The 23163-nt window shown below is 44.5% G+C and overlaps 3 gene segments (V, D, J or C); 2 read left to right on the top strand and 1 right to left on the bottom strand.

The window, feature by feature from the left end:
- Positions 1–850: 850 nt before the first annotated feature.
- Positions 851–18037, bottom strand: LOC124466888. The segment is given in 3 exon segments: positions 851–1440; positions 2113–2133; positions 18022–18037. A coding segment is annotated over 1 exon segment (246 nt).
- Positions 13841–14467, top strand: LOC124466887. The segment is given in 2 exon segments: positions 13841–13926; positions 14072–14467. Coding segments are annotated over 2 exon segments (390 nt in total).
- Positions 17607–18369, top strand: LOC124466884. The segment is given in 2 exon segments: positions 17607–17753; positions 17897–18369. Coding segments are annotated over 2 exon segments (399 nt in total).
- The last annotated feature ends 4794 nt before the right edge of the window (positions 18370–23163 follow it).

Here is a 23163-nt window from a genome sequence, read left to right as displayed (position 1 = left end):
TTGTCATATGTCTCATTGAAACCTCATGAAAGACCTCACCACACACTGTCATCATATTAACCAGTCAAAAAGTGTTTTCTGCATCAGGTCACATGGTCCTGGTCTGACCTCTGACATGAAGACTTGAGAGGAAGTCCCCACTTCCATTCCTGTGTAACATTCATCTCAGACAGGAGGTAGATGACTCACTCTACCCCCTCCTCTCCCCCCTCAGTAATGAGACCAGCCCCCCCTCACACCTGGCCCAGTCTAGGGTAGTTTAGACTCAACTGTTCAGCTGTACATTGGGAGCTGTGGGAGTGAAACTGAGATTTGCATCTTCAGGGTGGCTGGTTCTGCTACTCCCAGAATAGAGCAGCACTGTCACCAGATGCTCACCTGACCCCAGGGGATTAAGGGGGATTATCATCAGGGTCCCACAGATTAGGGACCATGTTGTATCACTGCATATCAAACTTTTGTCTTTAATGACTGAAGTCAAATGATGATCAGATTGAACATGAGTGATTTTATATAAGTTTGTCCTTACTGTGTGAACACAATCCCATGGTCTCATGGTGGTAGAAGGTAAACTCTCCTGTAGAGCTAAATGCTGTGTCATGATGACAGATGAATATCAATGATGAATAGAACTTGACTGGTGTGTGGTCTAGATCTGTCAACAGCCATGTACAATCGTGGTATCAGCGAAACTGTAATGTTTTATCATCCATCATAGTGTTTCTTGTGTTGCTTAAATTATCTGATGAAAATACAGTAATGCAATGAACTATTTCAATGTGCAATTCCATTTCATGATTACTGTAATCAACATGTTAATAAATGAAGTCAAATTCCTTATTTTCAAGTTCTAGAATACTTCTTTATTGTCCAACTAAAACAACAACATTCAAGCATCAAAGCAAAGCCAACGTACAGAGTGAATAGTGACATCCAGCAGAACACATCAACACTAGCACTGATAACAGCTCAGTGGTCAGAGAGCAGCGACACGTGGACTCTAGCAAAGCTCCCTGTTAGTCTGCATGTGAGCCATCAGGAGGACAGAGAACGGCTGAACCCAGAACAGAGTCCCAGCAGAGGAAGCAGCCCCTCTCCACAGGGCTGGGTGAGCCTGGGGCTACTCTGAACACTGCTCTCTCTTCAGGGTGTGAGTGACCGTAGGCTGGGAGCTCTGGTGGGCCTCACAGGTCACCTCCAGCACACTGGTCCACTCCTGGGCAGTGAGAGTCAGGGTGCTGCTCCAGCTGTACTGGCCGTCCTTCTCCAGGAGCCCCCTGCTGGCCTCCTGGCTCTTCTTGCTGTTCCCGTCCACCTTCCAGCTGAGGGTCCAGTCTGAGGGGAAGCCCTGGTTGGCCAGACACATCAGCGTGGCTGTACTCTTACTGGACAGTTCCTCACTGGAGGGGGGCAGCACCGTCAGGGTGGGGGCACGGTTACCTGGAGACAAACACAATACGTCAGATTACAAACCCACTCAGCATTTTAAGAGATTGTTTTTGAAGACAGAGATGGACTTCTGCTATTTCAACCAAAGACTAACTCAATTACTTCTGGATTAATTAAACAATATCAATAAATTATCATAGTGTGAACAAAGAAATGAAATCAAGTTAATACATAAACATGAGTCAATAGATAGTCATACTGTACAAGGCAACGTAATTAAAGTATTTTCGTGGGAAATGATCATTACTTAAATGGTCACAGTCGGTGTAAATATAGCAGTTAGTACATTTAGTCATTTAGCAGACGCTCTTATCCAGAGCGATAGTATCAGAATAAGTCTGGCCAAATAAAAAAATCTCAATACTTTTCATTAACTAACATTATAGATATTAACATATGATCATGCAGGTGCATAAATAACTCAAAACAACATGTCAAATCTCATCAGACGATCAGTGCATCCACCCATGAACAAACAGCATTAAGATGAAGTAAAAACACAAACTAGGATTAAACAGTTTAAATTTGTAATTTTACAGTATTCACCAGAAAATATACTTTTTTTTTTACATACGATCTTTGAATGATCTTGAACCTAAAAATTTCTATGAAGAATCAAGCATGCAAAAAGTGAAATCCCTTTCAGAAAAGATTGTTACTTACTTCCAACATCTAGTCTGGTACCTCCACCAAAAGTGTACCACAGTGATTCAACCTCTATTACTGCCCGTACAAAAACCTCCCTCCTATTGCTGCTTGATTCACCACAGCTTATTTAGACTTTTTGTTAAAGCATCAAGAATTATTTGTCAATGACCGCTTTTAGCTCATTTTCAGAATCGTGAAAAAGCTTTAGATTTCTTCATGTGTTTTCATTTTAAGCCTGAAATCTAGTTTTTCAGAATTTTCTAAATGGTTGTAAAAAATAACTATATTCAGAAAAGTGACACTCAGTATTGATGTCAAGACATATTTAGTAAAATACAGAGAAGATTCAATCTTGTTCAGATACTTACTTCCAACATCCAGTCTGGTGCCTCCACCAAAAGTCCACCACAGTGATTGACTCTGGTTAAGTCGTCGTACAAAAACCTCTCTGTGTTGTGATGCTGCAGCTCTACCAGAGCCCACAGCTGCTATCTGCTTCAACTTGGACTCACACAACACAACACTGGACTACAGCAGACTACACAATCCTGCACTACACTCTCTTCAACAGCAGCTGAGGCTCTGTCTCCAGCATCATGTGACCTGGGTCTTCATCGTATTCCTACTCCATGTTTCAGGACCTACTCTGGTGAACCTCTCATGTGTCGTCCTCATCAGACTCCATGACAACACCAGAGCCAGTGTCCAGAATTACATCCACTGTTAGTATTCCTCCATATTGTCCACAGGCTAGAGAGCAGCTGGGACAGTGATCCATGTTGTATATGCCTTTCTTCTACATGCTGATCCCAGACTTAACAGTGGGGGTGAAGTCACAGTGGACAGACTCCACTAGCAGAGAATCCCAGCAGCTTTAGTTGACACAAGTGTTCACTGACTGATTTGTGGAACTTAGTCCAAGCATGAGTGAACAGGCTGATGATAGAATACAGGACCACATGAGGAAGACTATCTCTGCTGATGGTCTTGTTATCAAGATCAGAATGACAAGGAGACAGGTCAACAATGTTCATGTCGACAGAAGGTTATTGACATGAATGTCTGACTGTCCCTACATTTCCCCACACATTTCTCAATATGCTGTATATTCCACTTACATTATAATACACTTGTACTACACAGGACTGTTTTCAAATGTACCTAAATTAATTAGTAAATGTGTGTTGTGGTTATATAACATTCACGTAGACATAATGGGGAAGGACATTTTGACGTGCAGATCTCCAGGGAACATCCCCAGTAACTGAAAGAGATGACACATGCTGGACTTATTTGCATGCTGCATGTTTGAGCTTCAGTAGTCTGGGAGTGTTTATATGTGAGTTCAACACTTCATGACTGAGAGCTGTTCTTCACACCAACTGAATCTACAACAACCATGACTTTGATTATCAGCATTGTGTGGATCCTAACTCTCTTTATTCAGGGTAAGAAATCAAACACATTATTTACAGAGGTGTTTACATACACAGTTTGTGTGAGTCAGATGCTTTGCATGTGTCATTAAAGAGTAAATACATTTGAAATTTTGTAATTGTTCAACATTTTGACAATGTCTTTGTTGTCTCTTTTCCAGAGTCCAGAGGACAGATCACTGTGACTCAGACTCCTGCAGTGAAAGCTGTTCTCCCAAAACAGACAGTCTCTCTGCAGTGTAAAACCAGCAGTGATGTGTATCAAGCAGGAACCTCTTCTCCCTGTCTAGCCTGGTACCTCCAGAAACCTGGAGAAGCTCCTAAACTCCTCATTTACTATGCTAAAACCCTGTACACAGGAAATCCTTCTAGATTCAGTGGTAGTGGAACACATAGGGACTTCACTCTGACTATCAGTGGAGTAGAGGCTGAAGATGCAGGAGATTACTACTGTCAGAGTTTTCACTATCCTAACAGTGTCTATGTGTTCACACGATGATACAGAGCCGTACAAAAACCTCCCTCAGTCAGACTGCACAGTGACTGCACTGCTACAGCTGGGACCTACTGCAGGTGCTGAGGGGGAAGAGACAGTGACATGGAACACTGACTGGTCTTTGTTACACTGAGATGAATATATCAGTGATGCTCATATGTTAACTAATACACCCTCATGTCAAAGCACTCCTTAAAACATTTAAACATGTACACGTGTTTATGATATAATTCTGTCCACCAATATTCATTATTTAGCTGTTATAAAAGGTATCCCTATTGACACACAGACTCATTCAGACTCAGTGTTGATCAGTGACTGAGAGCAGAACATCATCACTGGCATTATCAACCTTCTTCTCTGTGACTTTGTGTCTTGTTTCTCCATCCTTCTCCTGTCCTTGTGGTCTCTGCTCCTCTAGAATGTTCTGCTGTCTCTCCAGCTCCAGGTCTCTCCTGGCTCTTCTCTCTGTTCTCCTCATGACTGCCTCATGCCAGTCTCACATTCTCCTGCTTCTCCTTCTCTGTCTTTACATTTACATTTATACATTCAGCAGATGCTTTTATCCAAGCGACTTCCAAGAGAGAGCTTTACAAAAGTGCATAGGTCACTGATCATAACAACAAGATAGCCCCAAACATTGCGGGTAGCCAAAACATGAAGCATACAATGTGAAAATCAAATAATTCCCAAAGGAAAGAACCATAAGAGCATGTAGTTAGACAAGTTACAATTAAACAGCATGAACCTCAAAAGTGCAAGAGGGTAGCTGTGGAAAAATCAAGCAACAACAATATATTTCAAAGCGAGTACAATCATTTTAAGTCAGTTACAACTAACAAACAACATCAACAAGTCTCTCAATAAGAGTAATTGTGATCCTGGAGGAAACTAACATCAGCACCAGCCAATTATTCCTAAGTACCGTTGTACTCTCAGAACAAGTGCGTCTTAAACCTTTTCTTGAAGGTGAGTCCGTATCTCTGATGGAGGTGGGGAGTTGATTCCACCATTGGGGGGCCAGACAAGAGAAGAGCTTGTGTTGGGTCTGGGCACTCTTGAGCGGTGGGTCCACCAGACGGTTGTCAGAAGAAGACCGTAGGTGGCGGGTGGAGGTGTGAGGCTGGAGAAGAAACTTGATGTAGTCGGGTGCAGTCCCTCACTGTCAAAGGTCATTTCACCGCTCGGAAGGTCAGTATCAGGGTCTTTGCAGATGATGGTTGTTCACAAGCCTGCCGTTGTCTGTCTTCCTCCTCCCTTCTCTTCTTCTACTGTTTCATTTTCTTATCCTCTCTCACAATTCTCTCCCAATCTTGAAAGAAATCTATTTGTGAATTGAATGCTTTTTGGAGACAATAGTTGTCTGCAGCTTTTACTTTCATGTCATAAAACTTGGCCACCTGGGTTTTCTCCATTTCTCTTACTCTCTCCTCCTCCTCCCTCTCTTTCTCCTTTCCTCCTTTCTTCCTGGGTTGTTCTGCCTCTTTGGTTGCCTTGTTCTCAAGCTCCTTCTTGTGTCCATCTCACCTCCATCCCTGGTCTCTTCTCTTCGCCTTCTCTCCTCCATTTGTATTTCCTCCTTTTGTCTCCCATTTGTATTTCCTCCCTGTCTCTCCTCCATGACTCTCTCCTGCTCTGATCTGTCCATTTCGTCTGCATGCTTTGGATCATCCATCACTTGCTCAACAAGCCGCTGCCCAGCGGCCTTTGAGCGCTGTACAAGATCAAGTTCTCTCTGCAGGGACTCAGGGACTCTGTCTGTCTGGACTGGTCCTATTCATGTTCCTGCAGTCTTTTAATGTCTCTTTGGTTTTCTTGAAGTCTTTCAGATTCCTTCTCCAGGCCTTCTTGATGTCTCTCTTCCTCACTCTCCCGTTCTCTCTGCCTCATCCGTCTGCTGTCTCTCCTGCTTCTGCTTTCTTTCTGTCCCTCCCTTTATTCAAGTTCCCACCTCAGTTCTCTTTCAAGTCTTTCAATCACCCTCTGAAGGTCCTCTTTTGGTCTTTTTGTCTTCTCTCTATATTCTTTTTGCCCTCTCCCTCTCCTTCTCTTGTCGCTCCTGTTTTTGCAGACTTTCCATCTCTCTCTGTCTGTATTCCACTTCAGGTCTTTCTACTTCCCTTTTCAGTGCATCTTTTTCTCTAGCGCACTCCATCCCATTTGGCATCAGTGTCTATATTTGTCTGTCTTATAAGTTCCCTCTTAGATCCTCTTTCTCTCTTGCATCCTCTCTTTCTCTCTTTCTATTTGTTTACGTCTTTCCTCCTCCTCCTGGAGCTCCTGTGCTCGTCGTCTTTTCAGATCTCTCCGTCTGTCATTCTCCCTTTCAAGTTGTCTTTGCAGTCTGTGTCCACAGGCTCTCGTCTCTCCTTTTGTCTCCCAGTCTGTCTTTGCCTCAGCTGTCCTTCTCTCCTTTCCCTCTCTCTCTCTGTCTGATGTTCTCTTTGTCTTTCTAACTCGCCCTTTCCTCCGTCTCTCCGTTTCTTCCCTTCCAACATCTGTCTGTTTTCCTGCTTGGCCCTGTGACTCTGCATTGATTCTTTCATCAGCTGTCCGTCCGTCACCAGTTCACCTGTGTGTCTCTGTTAGCTCGTTAGCAAAGGGGAGATGGGCCTCAAGACCTGCGCACAAAACGTAGCTCACAAGCTGAGCATAGAAGAACATCAGTGTTCACTCGGTTCAGGATTCCCAGGAAAAAACTATGAGTGAAGTTACCTTGATATCATGTGCTTCTGTTAACAGAGCCCCCAAAAAGAGATGGTGGCACGACACAGCTGCTACTGTGCAGTAAATAAGACTGCTGCATGCAGCCTCCTTAACATCCAAAACATGAACGTTCTAACATTCACACACATTAATCCAAATTCAAACAGATTTCGGACATAGATGACACAACTTCGCGTTTACACTACAGAGAATCTAGCAACTATGTTTGAGCACAACAAGACCGTTGCTTTTAGTGTGAATATCATCACTGTTGGCTTTACTGAACAACAGGTCACTGATAACAAATATATATCAGTAAATCACATGTATTCCGAGTCTGTTTGAAGAGAGATTGAGTCTGCAAAGTCAGTGGCATCACTTGAGTCCACACACAGACTGAGATACTGACACTGACCACTAGAGGGACACAGAGACTGTGATCATTGAGACACAGCATCAAGCCTCAGTTCACACATCTCTTCACACTACAGTTTCTCTGTGGCTCCAAGAAAGTGTGTCTGAACAGAGAGGACACTTTGCATAGGCAGCACATGCTTCAGTGGTCTGGGAGTGTTTATAGTCCTGTGAGTTTAACACCTCATTACTGAGAGCTGTCCTTCATGACAACAGAACCCACACCAACCATGACTCTGATCACCATCTTCATCTGGACTCTAGCTGTCTACATACAGGGTAAGAGAGTTCTGTCATAAAAGATCAACTTCTGTATTCCCTCTAATTCAACCACTTGTTAACCACTGCAATGTGTATGTTTTTTCATATCCAGATGTATCCTTAACATTTGTCTCTTCTTTCATCTTCTCTCTTCACACCCAGAGTCCAGAGGGCAGTACACTGTGACTCAGACTCCTGCAGTGAAAGCTGTTCTTGCAGGACATACAGTTTCTATAGGATGTAGAGTTAGCAGTCCTGTGTACAGTAGTAATTATCTAGCCTGGTACCTCCAGAGACCAGGAGAAGCTCCTAAACTCCTCATTTACTACGCTACAACACTTCAGTCTGGGATTCCTCCTAGATTCAGTGGTAGTGGATCTGGAAGTGACTTCACTCTGACCATCAGTGGAGTCCTGGCTGAAGATGCAGGAGATTACTACTGTCAGAGTGCACACTACCATAACAGTGTCTGGGTGTTCACACAGTGATACAGAGCCGTACAAAAACCTCCCTCAGTCAGACTGCACAGTGACTGCACTGCTACAGCTGAGACCTACTGCAGGTGCTGAGGGGGAAGAGACATGGAACACTGACTGGTCTTTGTTACACTGAGATGAATATATCAGTGATGCTCATATGTTAACCAACCCACTCTCAGGTCAAAGCACTCCTTAAAACATGTAAACATGTACATGCGTTTATGTTGAAATTCTGTCCACCAATAATCATTATTTAGCTGTTCTCAAAGGAGTCCCTATTGACACAATGACTCATTCAGACTCAGTGTCGATCAGTGACTGTTATGTTTTTAACAGGACTTAAGAGAACATCATCACTGCCGTCATCAACCTTCCTCTGTGACTTTGTGTCTTGTTTCTCCATCCTCCTCCTGTCCTTGTGGTCTCTGCTCCTCTAGAATGTTCTGCTGTCTCTCCAGCTCCAGGTCTCTCCTGGCTCTTCTCTCTGTTCTCCTCCTGACTGCCAGTCTCACATTCTCCTGCCTCTCCTTCTCTGTCCTTGCAGATGATGGTTGTTCACAAGCCTGCTGTTGTCTGTCTTCCTCCTCCTTTCTCTTCTTCTACTGTTTCATTTTCTTATCCTCTCTCACAATTCTCTCCCGTTCTTGAAATAAATCTATTTGTGAATTGAATGCTTTTTGGAGACAATAGTTGTCTGCAGCTTTCACTTTCATGTCATACAACTTTGCTACCTGGGTTTTCTCCATCTCTCTTACTCTCTCCTCCTTCTCCTCCTCCCTCTCTTTCTCCTTTCCTCCTTTCTTCTTGGGTTGTTTTGTCTCTTCTGTGCCTTGTTTCTCAAGCTCCTTCTTGTCTCCATCTCACCTCCATCCCTGGTCTCTTCTCTTTGCCTTCTCTCCTCCATTTGTATTTCCTCCTTTTGTCTCCCATTTGTATTTCCTCCCTCTCTCTCCTCCATGACTCTCTCCTGCTCTGATCAGTCCATTTCGTCTGCATGCTTTGGATCATCCATCACTTGCTCAACAAGCCTCTGTTCAGCAGCCTCTGAGCGCTGTACAAGACCAAGTTCTCTCTGCAGGGACTCAGGGACTCTGTTTGTCTGGATTGGTCCACTTCATGTTCCTGCAGTCTTTTAATGTCTCTCTGGTTTTCTTGAAGTCTTTCAGATTCCTTCTGCAGGCCTTCTTGATGTCTCTCTTCCTCACTCTCCCGTTCTCTCTGCCTCATCCGTCTGCTGTCTTCCTGCTTCTGCTTTCTTTCTGTCCCTCCCTTTATTCAAGTTCCCACCTCGGTTCTCTTTCAAGTCTTTCAATCACCCTCTGAAGGTCCTCTTTTGGTCTTTTTGTCTTCTCTCTATATTCCTTTGGCTCCCTCCCTCTCCTTCTCTTGTCGCTCCTGTTCTTGCAGACTTTCCATCTCTCTCTGTCTGTAATCCACTTCAGGTGTATCAACTTCCCTTGTCAGTGCTTCTTTTTCTCTTGCACCCTCCATCCCATTTGGCATCACTGTCTATATTTGTCTGTCTTTCAAGTTCCCTCTTAGATCCTCTTTCTGTCTTGCATCCTCTCTCTCTTTCTATTTTGTTACCGGCCTCAAGCCTAGGGGAACTTGGGCCAGCACAAACAGGTTCCTTATGCCTGAAAAGTGAAGGAACAAACACAGGTGTCGAGGCATGGAGTTCACTTTTATTAACAATCAGTAAAAACAGGCTGCAATAAAAGACAGGCTACAACAATCATTTCATACTAACTGCCAAATGCATAATTAGTCAACACAGGCGACCACCGTCCGTGGCCTAAAACCATGTGAAATCACAATATACAAAACATCATCAAACACACACACAGACATCTTTTACCAACGTAACACCCCAATACCAGCATGCTTGTTTTTAGATCATCCACACTCATTTGCAGCAGTTTAAAACCCACAAGAAAAGGTTATATTACCTTGAAAAAGTGAAGGAACAAACACTGGTGTCAAGGCATGAGCTGTGTCTACCTCCGCGCACTTGTGCACTTCGAGCACTGACTTTCAGTGCTTAGGGCGCTTCACTCAAAAAACCTGCAGAATTCAGTGCACTGAAAGTACCCGGATGGTGCACTGCAACTGGTCCAAAAAAACAGTGTACAACGATGGACACTACTCGCCCTAAACGGGCGCCATCTTGGCTACGTAGCAGAAAAGGAGGAGCCCTTTCGGCAGCTTTTTCCACTTGAGTGGAGAAGCGCGTTCATTTTGGCGAGCAGATTTGGGTCCGTCACTTCTACCAAGTGTTTAACGTAAGTGTTCCATTAGAGACAGCACTTATCAGTGACGGAGTGCACTGGATATGTAAGTGCACTGTTTTGCAGTGCACTGTATTGCAGTGTACTTTGTAAAGTGCGCGGTGGTAGACACAGCCATTGAGTTCAAACAAAAGCTCCCCAATTCCTTTTTTTATCCTTCCCTGCCTTGCAGAATGCATCCGATGACACCTCGCTGTCCCTAGTGGACTGGAGTGAACCAAGCATAATAGGGTGCCTGCGTGTATGTGTTTGTGTGTGTATGGGCGTGCGGCACTGAGGATAGCCCGTTGCACTAATTGTTTACGTCTCTCCTTCTGCTCCTGGAGCTCCTGTGCTCGTCGTCTTTCCAGATCTCTCCGTCTATCCTTCCCTCATTCAAGTTGTCTCTGCAGGTCCCCCCTGTCCGTGTCCATAGGCTCTCGTCTCTCCTTTTGTCTCCCAGTCTGTCTTTGCCTCAGCTGTCCTTCTCTCCTTTCCCTCTCTCTCTCTGTCTGATGCTCTCTTTGTCTTTCTAACTCGCCCTTTCCACCGTGTCTCCGTTTCTTCCCTTTCCAACATCTCTCTGTTTTCCTGCTTGGCGCCGTGACTCTGCATTGATTCTTTCATCAGCTGTCCGTCTGTCACCAGTTCACCTGTGGGTCTCTGTTAGCTCCTTAACAAAGGGGAGATGGGCCTCAAGACCTGCGCACAAAACGTAGCTCACAAGCTGAGCATAGAAGAACATCAGTGTTCACTCGGTTCAGGATTCCCAGGAAAAAACTATGAGTGAAGTTACCTTGATATCATGTGCTTCTGTTAACAGAGCCCCCAAAAAGAGATGGTGGCACGACACAGCTGCTACTGTGCAGTAAATAAGACTGCTGCATGCAGCCTCCTTAACATCCAAAAGATGAACATTTTGACATTACTGTAACACAAATGAATCCAAATTCAAACAGGTTTCGGATATAGATGACACAACTTTGCCTTTACACTACAGAGAATCTAAAAACTATGCTAGAGCACAACAAGACCGCTGCTTTTTGTGTGAATATCATCACTGTTGGCTTTACTGAACAACAGGTCACTGATAATAAATATATCTCAGTAAGTCACATGTATTCCGAGCGGCATCACTTTCAGTCCACTCACAGACTGAGATACTGACACTGACCACTAGAGGGACACAGAGACTGTGATCATTGAGACACAGCATCAAACCTCAGTTCACACATCTGTTCAACGACAGTTTCTTTGTGGGTCCAAGAAAGTGTGTCTGAACAGAGAGGACACTTTGCATAGGCAGCACATGCTTCAGTGGTCTGGGAGTGTTTATAGTCCTGTGAGTTTAACACCTCAGGACTGAGAGCTGTCCTTCATGACAACAGAACCCACAACAACCATGACTCTGATCACCATCTTCATCTGGACTCTAGCTGTCTACATACAGGGTAAGGGAGTTCTGTCATACATGATCCTCTTCAGTATTACCTCTAATGTTAACCACTTGTTAACCACTGCAATGTGTATGTTTTGACATATCCAGATGTATCCTTAATATTTGTCTCTTCTTTCATCTTCTCTCTTCACACCCAGAGTCCAGAGGGCAGTACACTTTGACTCAGACTCCTGCAGTGAAAGCTGTTCTTGCAGGACATACAGTCTCTATAGGATGTAGAGTTAGCAGTCCTGTGTACAGTAGTAATTATCTAGCCTGGTACCTCCAGAGACCAGGAGAAGCTCCTAAACTCCTCATTTACTACGCTACAACACTTCAGTCTGGGATTCCATCTCGATTCAGTGGTAGTGGATCTGGAAGTGACTTCACTCTGACCATCAGTGGAGTCCTGGCTGAAGATGCTGGAGATTACTACTGCCAGAGTTTACACTACCCTAACAGTGTCTGGGTGTTCACACACTCCTTTTGTCTCCCATTTGTATTTCCTCCTTTTGTCTCCCATTTGTATTTCCTCCTTTTGTCTCCCATTTGTATTTCCTCCCTGTCTCTCCTCCATGACTCTCTCCTGCTCTGATCTGTCCATTTCGTCTGCATGCTTTGGATCATCCATCACTTGCTCAACAAGCCTCTGTCCAGCAGCCTCTGAGCGCTGTACAAGACCAAGTTCTCTCTGCAGGGACTCAGGGACTCTGTTTGTCTGGATTGGTCCACTTCATGTTCCTGCAGTCTTTTAATGTCTCTCTGGTTTTCTTGAAGTCTTTCAGATTCCTTCTCCAGGCCTTCTTGATGTCTCTCTTCCTCACTCTCCCGTTCTCTCTGCCTCATCCGTCTGCTGTCTTCCTGCTTCTGCTTTCTTTCTGTCCCTCCCTTTATTCAAGTTCCCACCTCGGTTCTCTTTCAAGTGTTTCAATCACCCTCTGAAGGTCCTCTTTTGGTCTTTTTCTCTTCTCTCTATATTCCTTTTGCTCTCTCCCTCTCCTTCTCTTGTCGCTCCTGTTCTTGCAGATTTTTCATCTCTCTCTGTCTGTTATCCACTTCAGATGTTTCAACTTCACTTGTCAGTGCTTCTTTTTCACTTGCGCCCTCCATCCCATTTGGCATCACTGTCTATATTTGTCTGTCTTTCAAGTTCCCTCTTAGATCCTCTTTCTCTCTTGCATCCTCTCTTTCTCTCTTTCTATTTGTTTACGTCTTTCCTCCTCCTCCTGGAGCTCCTGTGCTCGTAGTCTTTCCAGATCTCTCCGTCTGTCATTCTCCCTTTCAAGTTGTCTGTGCAGGTCCTCCCTGTCCGTGTCCACAGGCTCTCGTCTCTCCTTTTGTCTCCCAGTCTGTCTTTGCCTCAGCTGTCCTTCTCTCCTTTCCCTCTCTCTCTCTGTCTGATGCTCTCTTTGTCTTTCTAACTCGCCCTTTCCTCCGTCTCTCCGTTTCTTCCCTTCCAACATCTTTCTGTTTTCCTGCTTGGCGCCGTGACTCTGCATTGATTCTTTCATCAGCTCTCCGTCTCTCACCAATTAACCTGTGTGTCTCTGTTAGCTCGTTAGCAAGGGGAGATGGGCCTCGAGATCTGCGCACAAAACGTAGCTCACAAGCTGAGCAAAGAAGAACATCAGTGTTCACTCGGTTCAGGATTCCCAGGAAAAAACTGAGTGAAGTTACATAAATAGCATGTGCTTCTGTTAACAGAGCCCCCGAAAAGAGATGGTGGCACGACACAGCTGCTACTGTGCAGTAAATAAGACTGCTGCATGCAGCCTCCTTAACATCCAAAAGATGAACATTTTGACATTACTGTAACACAAATGAATCCAAATTCAAACAGGTTTCGGACATAGAAGACACAACTTTGCCTTTACACTGCAGAGAATCTAGAAACTATGCTAGAGCACAACAAGACCGTTGCTTTTTGTGTGAATATCATCACTGTTGGCTTTACTGAACAACAAGTCACTGATAATAAATATATCTCAGTAAGTCACATGTATTCCGTGCGGCATCACTTTAAGTCCACTCACAGACTGAGATACTGACACTGACCACTAGAGGGACACAAAAACTGTGATCATTGAGACACAGCATCAAACCTCAGTTCACACATCTGTTCAACGACAGTTTCTTTGTGGGTCCAAGAAAGTGTGTCTGAACAGAGAGGAAACTTTGCATAGGCAGCACATGCTTCAGTGGTCTGGGAGTGTTTATAGTCCTGTGAGTTTAACACCTCAGGACTGAGAGCTGTCCTTCATGACAACAGAACCCACAACAACCATGACTCTGATCACCATCTTCATCTGGACTCTAGCTGTCTACATACAGGGTAAGGGAGTTCTGTCATACATGATCCTCTTCAGTATTACCTCTAATGTTAACCACTTGTTAACCACTGCAATGTGTATGTTTTGACATATCCAGATGTATCCTTAATATTTGTCTCTTCTTTCATCTTCTCTCTTCACACCCAGAGTCCAGAGGGCAGTACACTTTGACTCAGACTCCTGCAGTGAAAGCTGTTCTTGCAGGAGATACAGTCTCTATAGGATGTAGAGTTAGCAGTCCTGTGTACAGTAGTAATTATCTAGCCTGGTACCTCCAGAGACCAGGAGAAGCTCCTAAACTCCTCATTTACTACGCTACAACACTTCAGTCTGGGATTCCATCTCGATTCAGTGGTAGTGGATCTGGGAGTGACTTCACTCTGACCATCAGTGGAGTCCTGGCTGAAGATGCAGGAGATTACTACTGTCAGAGTTACCACAGTGGTGGAGTGTTCACACAGTGATACAGAGCCGTACAAAAACCTCCCTCAGTCAGACTGCACAGTGACTGCACTGCTACAGCTGGGACCTACTGCAGGTGCTGAGGGGGAAGAGACATGGAACACTGACTGGCCTTTGTTACACTGAGATGAATATATCAGTGATGCTCATATGTTAACTAACCCACTCTCAGGTCAAAGCACTCCTTAAAACATGTAAACATGTACATGTGTTTATGTTGAAATTCTGTCCACCAATAATCATTATTTAGCTGTTCTCAAAGGAGTCCCTATTGACACAATAACTCATTCAGACTCAGTGTCGATCAGTAACTGTTATGTTTTTAACAGGACTTAAGAGAACATCATCACTGCCGTCATCAACCTTCCTCTGTGACTTTGTGTCTTGTTTCTCCATCCTCCTGTCCTTGTGGTCTCTGCTCCTCTAGAATGTTCTGCTGTCTCTCCAGCTCCAGGTCTCTCCTGGCTCTTCTCTCTGTTCTCCTCATGACTGCCAGTCTCACATTCTCCTGCCTCTCCTTTTCTGTCTTTACATTTACATGTATACATTCAGCAGACGCTTTTATCCAAAGCGACTTCCAAGATAGAGCTTTACAAAAGTGCATAGGTCACTGATCATAACAACGAGATAGCCCCAAACATTGCGGGTAGCCAAAACATGAAGCATACATTGTGAAAATCAAATAAGTCCCAAAGGAAAGAACCATAAGAGCATGTAGTTAGACAAGTTACAATTAAACAGCATGAACCTCAAAAGAGCAAGAGTGTACCTATAGAAAAAGCAAGCAACAACAATATATTTAACAGCAAGTACAATCATTTAATGTCAGTTACAATTAACCAACAACATCAACAAGTCTCTCAATAAGAGTCTTAGTGATCATGGAGGAAACTAACATCAGGTCCAGCCAATCATTCCGAAGTACCGTTGTACTCCCGGAACAAGTGCGTCTAAGACTTTTCTTGAAGGTGGGTCCGTGTCTCTGATGGAGGTGAGGAGTTGATTCCACCATTGGGGGGCCAGACAGGAGAAGAGCTTGTGTTGGGTCTGGGCACTCTTGAGCGGTGGGACCACCAGACGGTTGTCAGAAGAAGACCGTAGGTGGCGAGTGGGGGTGTAAAGCTGGAGCATAGACTTGATGTAGTCGGGTGCAGTCCCGTTCACCGCTCGGAAGGTCAGTACCAGGGTCTTGAATCTGATAAAAGTCGTGATGGGAAGCCCAACAAGCAAGCCCAATGTTGATTTTTGCGTGAATATCATCACTGTTGGCTTTACTGAACAACAGGTCACAGATAATAAATATATCTCAGCAAATCACATGTATTCCGAGTCTGTTTGAAGAGAGATGTAGTCTCCGAAGTCAGCGGCATCACTTTGAGTCCACACACAGACTGAAGATACTAACATTGACCACTAGAGGGAGACAAAGACTGTGATTATTGAGACACAGCATCAAGCCTCAGTTCACACATTTCTTCAACTACAGTTTCTCTGTAGGTCCAATAAAGTGTGTCTGAACAGAGAGGACACTTTGCATAGGCAGCACATGCTTCAGTGGTCTGGGAGTGTTTATAGTCCTGTGAGTTTAACACCTCATGACTGAGAGCTGTCCCTCATGACAACAGAACCCACAACAACCATGACTCTGATCACCATCTTCATCTGGACTCTAGCTGTCTACATACAGGGTAAGAGAGTTCTGTCATAGAAGATCAACTTCAGTATTACCTGTAATGTTAACCACTTGTTAACCACTGCAATGTGTATGTCTTGTCATATCCAGATGTATCATTAACACTTGCGTCTCTTCTTTCATCTTCTCTCATTACACCCAGAGTCCAGAGGGCAGTACACTGTGACTCAGCAGTGAAAGCTATTCCTGCAGGAGATACAGTTTCTATAGGATGTAGAGTTAGCAGTTCTGCCTCTACTAATCTAGCCTGGTACCTCCAAAGACCAGGAGAAGCTCCCAAACTCCTCATTTACTACGCTACAACACTTGAGTCTGGGACTCCATCTAGATTTAGTGGTAGTGGATCTGGGAGTGACTTCACTCTGACCATCAGTGGAGTCCTGGCTGAAGATGCAGGAGATTACTACTGTCAGAGTTACCACAGTGGTGGAGTGTATGATAATAAACAAATGATAATAAACAATAATACTTTGTATTTATTTTGTATTATTTTTAGGGGTGCTGAGATGAAGTTTAGGGGTGCTTGAGCACCCTTAAAAAGGGTCTAAAATTGCCACTGTTGTGAGGGGTCTGCCGTGATCTTTATTGCTTTCCTGAGAGATCTGGAGCTGTGAAGGTCCTTGATGGAGGGAAGAGGGCAGCCGAGGATGCGCTCTGCTGCCCGTACGACTCTTTGGAGCCTGGCCTTAGAGCGGGCAGAGGCAGAGTCATACCAGACAGAGTGAGAGGATGTAAGCACACTCTCAATGATAGCCCTGTAGAACTGCCCCATGATGGGGGGCTGAACTTTAGTCCTCTCAGCTGCCAGAGGAAGAACAGGCGCTGCTGGCCTTTCTTCACTAATGGAGTGATGTTATTGTCCCATTTTAGTGTGTTGGTGATGGTTGTGCCTAGGAACTTGAAATGCCCTACTACTGTGACAGTAGTGAGTTGTTGATGACAAGTGGAAGATGTGTTGGAACCTTATAACGGAAGTCCACAATCACCTCCACTGTCTTGTTGACATTGAGCTCTAGGTTGTTGACTGCACACCAGGACTCTAGACGGCTGACCTCCCTCCAGTTGGCAGACTCATTGTTGTTACTGATGAGACTTGTTGAAAATCTTTTGATTTGACATCTAGAGAATACATATAATTGTCTATAATTATTAGCATGAAACTTATCCTTACTGACTATTTCTCACTCAGACTCAGATCACATCAATGACTGTCACATTCATCAGTTTTCAAAGCAGTATATTTTCAATGCTGTTTTCACTGAACAACAGGTCACTAACTCTGAATATCAAATTAGACAGTCAAGGAGGTCAACTGTGACATGACAAAGTATTTTAAGTTAAAAAAATTAAAAAACATCGCAATCAGTCCTTATAATTGTCATCGTACCAAAGCTGACCACTAGAGGGACACAGAGACTGTGATCATTGAGACACAGCATCAAGCCTCAGTTCACACATCTCTTCAACTACAGTTTCTCTGTGGGTCCAAGAAAGTGTGTCTGAACAGAGAGGACACTTTGCATAGGCAGCACATGCTTCAGTGGTCTGGGAGTGTTTATAGTCCTGTGAGTTTAACACCTCATGACTGAGAGCTGTCCTTCATGACAACAGAACCCACAACAACCATGACTCTGATCACCATCTTCATCTGGACTCTAGCTGTCTACATACAGGGTAACAGAGTTCTGTCATAAAATATCAACTTCAGTATTACCTCTAATGTTAACCACTTGTTAACCACTGCAATGTGTATGTTTTGACGTATCCAGATGTATCCCTAATATGTCTCTTCTTTCATCTTCTCTCTTCACACCCAGAGTCCAGAGGGCAGTACACTTTGACTCAGACTCCTGCAGTGAAAGCTGTTCCTGCAGGAGATACAGTCTCTATAGGATGTAGAGTTAGCAGTCCTGTGTTCAATGGTAATTATCTAGCCTGGTACCTCCAGAGACCAGGAGAAGCTCCTAAACTCCTCATTTACAGGGCTACAACACTTCAGTCTGGGACTCCATCTAGATTCAGTGGTAGTGGATCTGGGACTGACTTCACTCTGACCATCAGTGGAGTCCTGGCTGAAGATGCAGGAGATTACTACTGTCAGAGTTTCCACTACCCTGGCAGTGACAGGGTGTTCACACAGTGATACAGAGCCGTACAAAAACCTCCCTCAGTCAGACTGCACAGTGACTGCACTGCTACAGCTGGGACCTACTGCAGGTGCTGAGGGGGAAGAGACAGTGACATGGAACACTGACTGGTCACATGTTAACTAACCCACCCTCATGTCAAAGCACTCCTTAAAGCATTTTAAATAATGAAGTTAAGATTAGAAACCACTTATGGAAAAACAAAACAATTTCTGTTTATGTAAGTGTGAAACTAATTTAAAAGGATTACAAATATAAAAAATACCACAATAATGCTAGTCTACATTGCTACCGATCATAATCCCTATCATGATCAACTCCTTTCTGCCACTGTCATTGTGCCATATGTCTCATTGAAACCTCATGTGAGACCTCACCACATATTGTCATCATGTTAACCAGTCGAAAACTCTTCAGAGTTTTCTGCATCAGGTCACATGGTCCTGGTCTGACCTCTGACATGAAGACCTGAGAGGAAGTCCCCACTATTCCTGTGTTCCTTCTATTCCTGTGTAACCTTCATGTCAGACAGGAGTTACATTCTCCTGCCTCTCCTTCTCTGTCCTTGCAGATGATGGTTGTTCACAAGCCTGCTGTTGTCTGTCTTCCTCCTCCTTTCTCTTCTTCTACTGTTTCATTTTCTTATCCTCTCTCACAATTCTCTCCCGTTCTTGAAATAAATCTATTTGTGAATTGAATGCTTTTTGGAGACAATAGTTGTCTGCAGCTTTCACTTTCATGTCATACAACTTTGCTACCTGGGTTTTCTCCATCTCTCTTACTCTCTCCTCCTTCTCCTCCTCCCTCTCTTTCTCCTTTCCTCCTTTCTTCTTGGGTTGTTTTGTCTCTTCTGTGCCTTGTTTCTCAAGCTCCTTCTTGTCTCCATCTCACCTCCATCCCTGGTCTCTTCTCTTTGCCTTCTCTCCTCCATTTGTATTTCCTCCTTTTGTCTCCCATTTGTATTTCCTCCCTCTCTCTCCTCCATGACTCTCTCCTGCTCTGATCAGTCCATTTCGTCTGCATGCTTTGGATCATCCATCACTTGCTCAACAAGCCTCTGTTCAGCAGCCTCTGAGCGCTGTACAAGACCAAGTTCTCTCTGCAGGGACTCAGGGACTCTGTTTGTCTGGATTGGTCCACTTCATGTTCCTGCAGTCTTTTAATGTCTCTCTGGTTTTCTTGAAGTCTTTCAGATTCCTTCTGCAGGCCTTCTTGATGTCTCTCTTCCTCACTCTCCCGTTCTCTCTGCCTCATCCGTCTGCTGTCTTCCTGCTTCTGCTTTCTTTCTGTCCCTCCCTTTATTCAAGTTCCCACCTCGGTTCTCTTTCAAGTCTTTCAATCACCCTCTGAAGGTCCTCTTTTGGTCTTTTTGTCTTCTCTCTATATTCCTTTGGCTCCCTCCCTCTCCTTCTCTTGTCGCTCCTGTTCTTGCAGACTTTCCATCTCTCTCTGTCTGTAATCCACTTCAGGTGTATCAACTTCCCTTGTCAGTGCTTCTTTTTCTCTTGCACCCTCCATCCCATTTGGCATCACTGTCTATATTTGTCTGTCTTTCAAGTTCCCTCTTAGATCCTCTTTCTGTCTTGCATCCTCTCTCTCTTTCTATTTTGTTACCGGCCTCAAGCCTAGGGGAACTTGGGCCAGCACAAACAGGTTCCTTATGCCTGAAAAGTGAAGGAACAAACACAGGTGTCGAGGCATGGAGTTCACTTTTATTAACAATCAGTAAAAACAGGCTGCAATAAAAGACAGGCTACAACAATCATTTCATACTAACTGCCAAATGCATAATTAGTCAACACAGGCGACCACCGTCCGTGGCCTAAAACCATGTGAAATCACAATATACAAAACATCATCAAACACACACACAGACATCTTTTACCAACGTAACACCCCAATACCAGCATGCTTGTTTTTAGATCATCCACACTCATTTGCAGCAGTTTAAAACCCACAAGAAAAGGTTATATTACCTTGAAAAAGTGAAGGAACAAACACTGGTGTCAAGGCATGAGCTGTGTCTACCTCCGCGCACTTGTGCACTTCGAGCACTGACTTTCAGTGCTTAGGGCGCTTCACTCAAAAAACCTGCAGAATTCAGTGCACTGAAAGTACCCGGATGGTGCACTGCAACTGGTCCAAAAAAACAGTGTACAACGATGGACACTACTCGCCCTAAACGGGCGCCATCTTGGCTACGTAGCAGAAAAGGAGGAGCCCTTTCGGCAGCTTTTTCCACTTGAGTGGAGAAGCGCGTTCATTTTGGCGAGCAGATTTGGGTCCGTCACTTCTACCAAGTGTTTAACGTAAGTGTTCCATTAGAGACAGCACTTATCAGTGACGGAGTGCACTGGATATGTAAGTGCACTGTTTTGCAGTGCACTGTATTGCAGTGTACTTTGTAAAGTGCGCGGTGGTAGACACAGCCATTGAGTTCAAACAAAAGCTCCCCAATTCCTTTTTTTATCCTTCCCTGCCTTGCAGAATGCATCCGATGACACCTCGCTGTCCCTAGTGGACTGGAGTGAACCAAGCATAATAGGGTGCCTGCGTGTATGTGTTTGTGTGTGTATGGGCGTGCGGCACTGAGGATAGCCCGTTGCACTAATTGTTTACGTCTCTCCTTCTGCTCCTGGAGCTCCTGTGCTCGTCGTCTTTCCAGATCTCTCCGTCTATCCTTCCCTCATTCAAGTTGTCTCTGCAGGTCCCCCCTGTCCGTGTCCATAGGCTCTCGTCTCTCCTTTTGTCTCCCAGTCTGTCTTTGCCTCAGCTGTCCTTCTCTCCTTTCCCTCTCTCTCTCTGTCTGATGCTCTCTTTGTCTTTCTAACTCGCCCTTTCCACCGTGTCTCCGTTTCTTCCCTTTCCAACATCTCTCTGTTTTCCTGCTTGGCGCCGTGACTCTGCATTGATTCTTTCATCAGCTGTCCGTCTGTCACCAGTTCACCTGTGGGTCTCTGTTAGCTCCTTAACAAAGGGGAGATGGGCCTCAAGACCTGCGCACAAAACGTAGCTCACAAGCTGAGCATAGAAGAACATCAGTGTTCACTCGGTTCAGGATTCCCAGGAAAAAACTATGAGTGAAGTTACCTTGATATCATGTGCTTCTGTTAACAGAGCCCCCAAAAAGAGATGGTGGCACGACACAGCTGCTACTGTGCAGTAAATAAGACTGCTGCATGCAGCCTCCTTAACATCCAAAAGATGAACATTTTGACATTACTGTAACACAAATGAATCCAAATTCAAACAGGTTTCGGATATAGATGACACAACTTTGCCTTTACACTACAGAGAATCTAAAAACTATGCTAGAGCACAACAAGACCGTTGCTTTTTGTGTGAATATCATCACTGTTGGCTTTACTGAACAACAGGTCACTGATAATAAATATATCTCAGTAAGTCACATGTATTCCGAGCGGCATCACTTTCAGTCCACTCACAGACTGAGATACTGACACTGACCACTAGAGGGACACAGAGACTGTGATCATTGAGACACAGCATCAAACCTCAGTTCACACATCTGTTCAACGACAGTTTCTTTGTGGGTCCAAGAAAGTGTGTCTGAACAGAGAGGACACTTTGCATAGGCAGCACATGCTTCAGTGGTCTGGGAGTGTTTATAGTCCTGTGAGTTTAACACCTCAGGACTGAGAGCTGTCCTTCATGACAACAGAACCCACAACAACCATGACTCTGATCACCATCTTCATCTGGACTCTAGCTGTCTACATACAGGGTAAGGGAGTTCTGTCATACATGATCCTCTTCAGTATTACCTCTAATGTTAACCACTTGTTAACCACTGCAATGTGTATGTTTTGACATATCCAGATGTATCCTTAATATTTGTCTCTTCTTTCATCTTCTCTCTTCACACCCAGAGTCCAGAGGGCAGTACACTTTGACTCAGACTCCTGCAGTGAAAGCTGTTCTTGCAGGACATACAGTCTCTATAGGATGTAGAGTTAGCAGTCCTGTGTACAGTAGTAATTATCTAGCCTGGTACCTCCAGAGACCAGGAGAAGCTCCTAAACTCCTCATTTACTACGCTACAACACTTCAGTCTGGGATTCCATCTCGATTCAGTGGTAGTGGATCTGGAAGTGACTTCACTCTGACCATCAGTGGAGTCCTGGCTGAAGATGCTGGAGATTACTACTGCCAGAGTTTACACTACCCTAACAGTGTCTGGGTGTTCACACACTCCTTTTGTCTCCCATTTGTATTTCCTCCTTTTGTCTCCCATTTGTATTTCCTCCTTTTGTCTCCCATTTGTATTTCCTCCCTGTCTCTCCTCCATGACTCTCTCCTGCTCTGATCTGTCCATTTCGTCTGCATGCTTTGGATCATCCATCACTTGCTCAACAAGCCTCTGTCCAGCAGCCTCTGAGCGCTGTACAAGACCAAGTTCTCTCTGCAGGGACTCAGGGACTCTGTTTGTCTGGATTGGTCCACTTCATGTTCCTGCAGTCTTTTAATGTCTCTCTGGTTTTCTTGAAGTCTTTCAGATTCCTTCTCCAGGCCTTCTTGATGTCTCTCTTCCTCACTCTCCCGTTCTCTCTGCCTCATCCGTCTGCTGTCTTCCTGCTTCTGCTTTCTTTCTGTCCCTCCCTTTATTCAAGTTCCCACCTCGGTTCTCTTTCAAGTGTTTCAATCACCCTCTGAAGGTCCTCTTTTGGTCTTTTTCTCTTCTCTCTATATTCCTTTTGCTCTCTCCCTCTCCTTCTCTTGTCGCTCCTGTTCTTGCAGATTTTTCATCTCTCTCTGTCTGTTATCCACTTCAGATGTTTCAACTTCACTTGTCAGTGCTTCTTTTTCACTTGCGCCCTCCATCCCATTTGGCATCACTGTCTATATTTGTCTGTCTTTCAAGTTCCCTCTTAGATCCTCTTTCTCTCTTGCATCCTCTCTTTCTCTCTTTCTATTTG

The sequence above is a fragment of the Hypomesus transpacificus genome, chromosome 4 (assembly GCF_021917145.1).
Source record: "Hypomesus transpacificus isolate Combined female chromosome 4, fHypTra1, whole genome shotgun sequence".
Classification (NCBI taxonomy): domain Eukaryota; kingdom Metazoa; phylum Chordata; class Actinopteri; order Osmeriformes; family Osmeridae; genus Hypomesus; species Hypomesus transpacificus.
The sequence above is the reverse complement of the archived record's forward strand: the minus strand, read 5'-3'. Positions and strand labels throughout refer to the sequence as shown.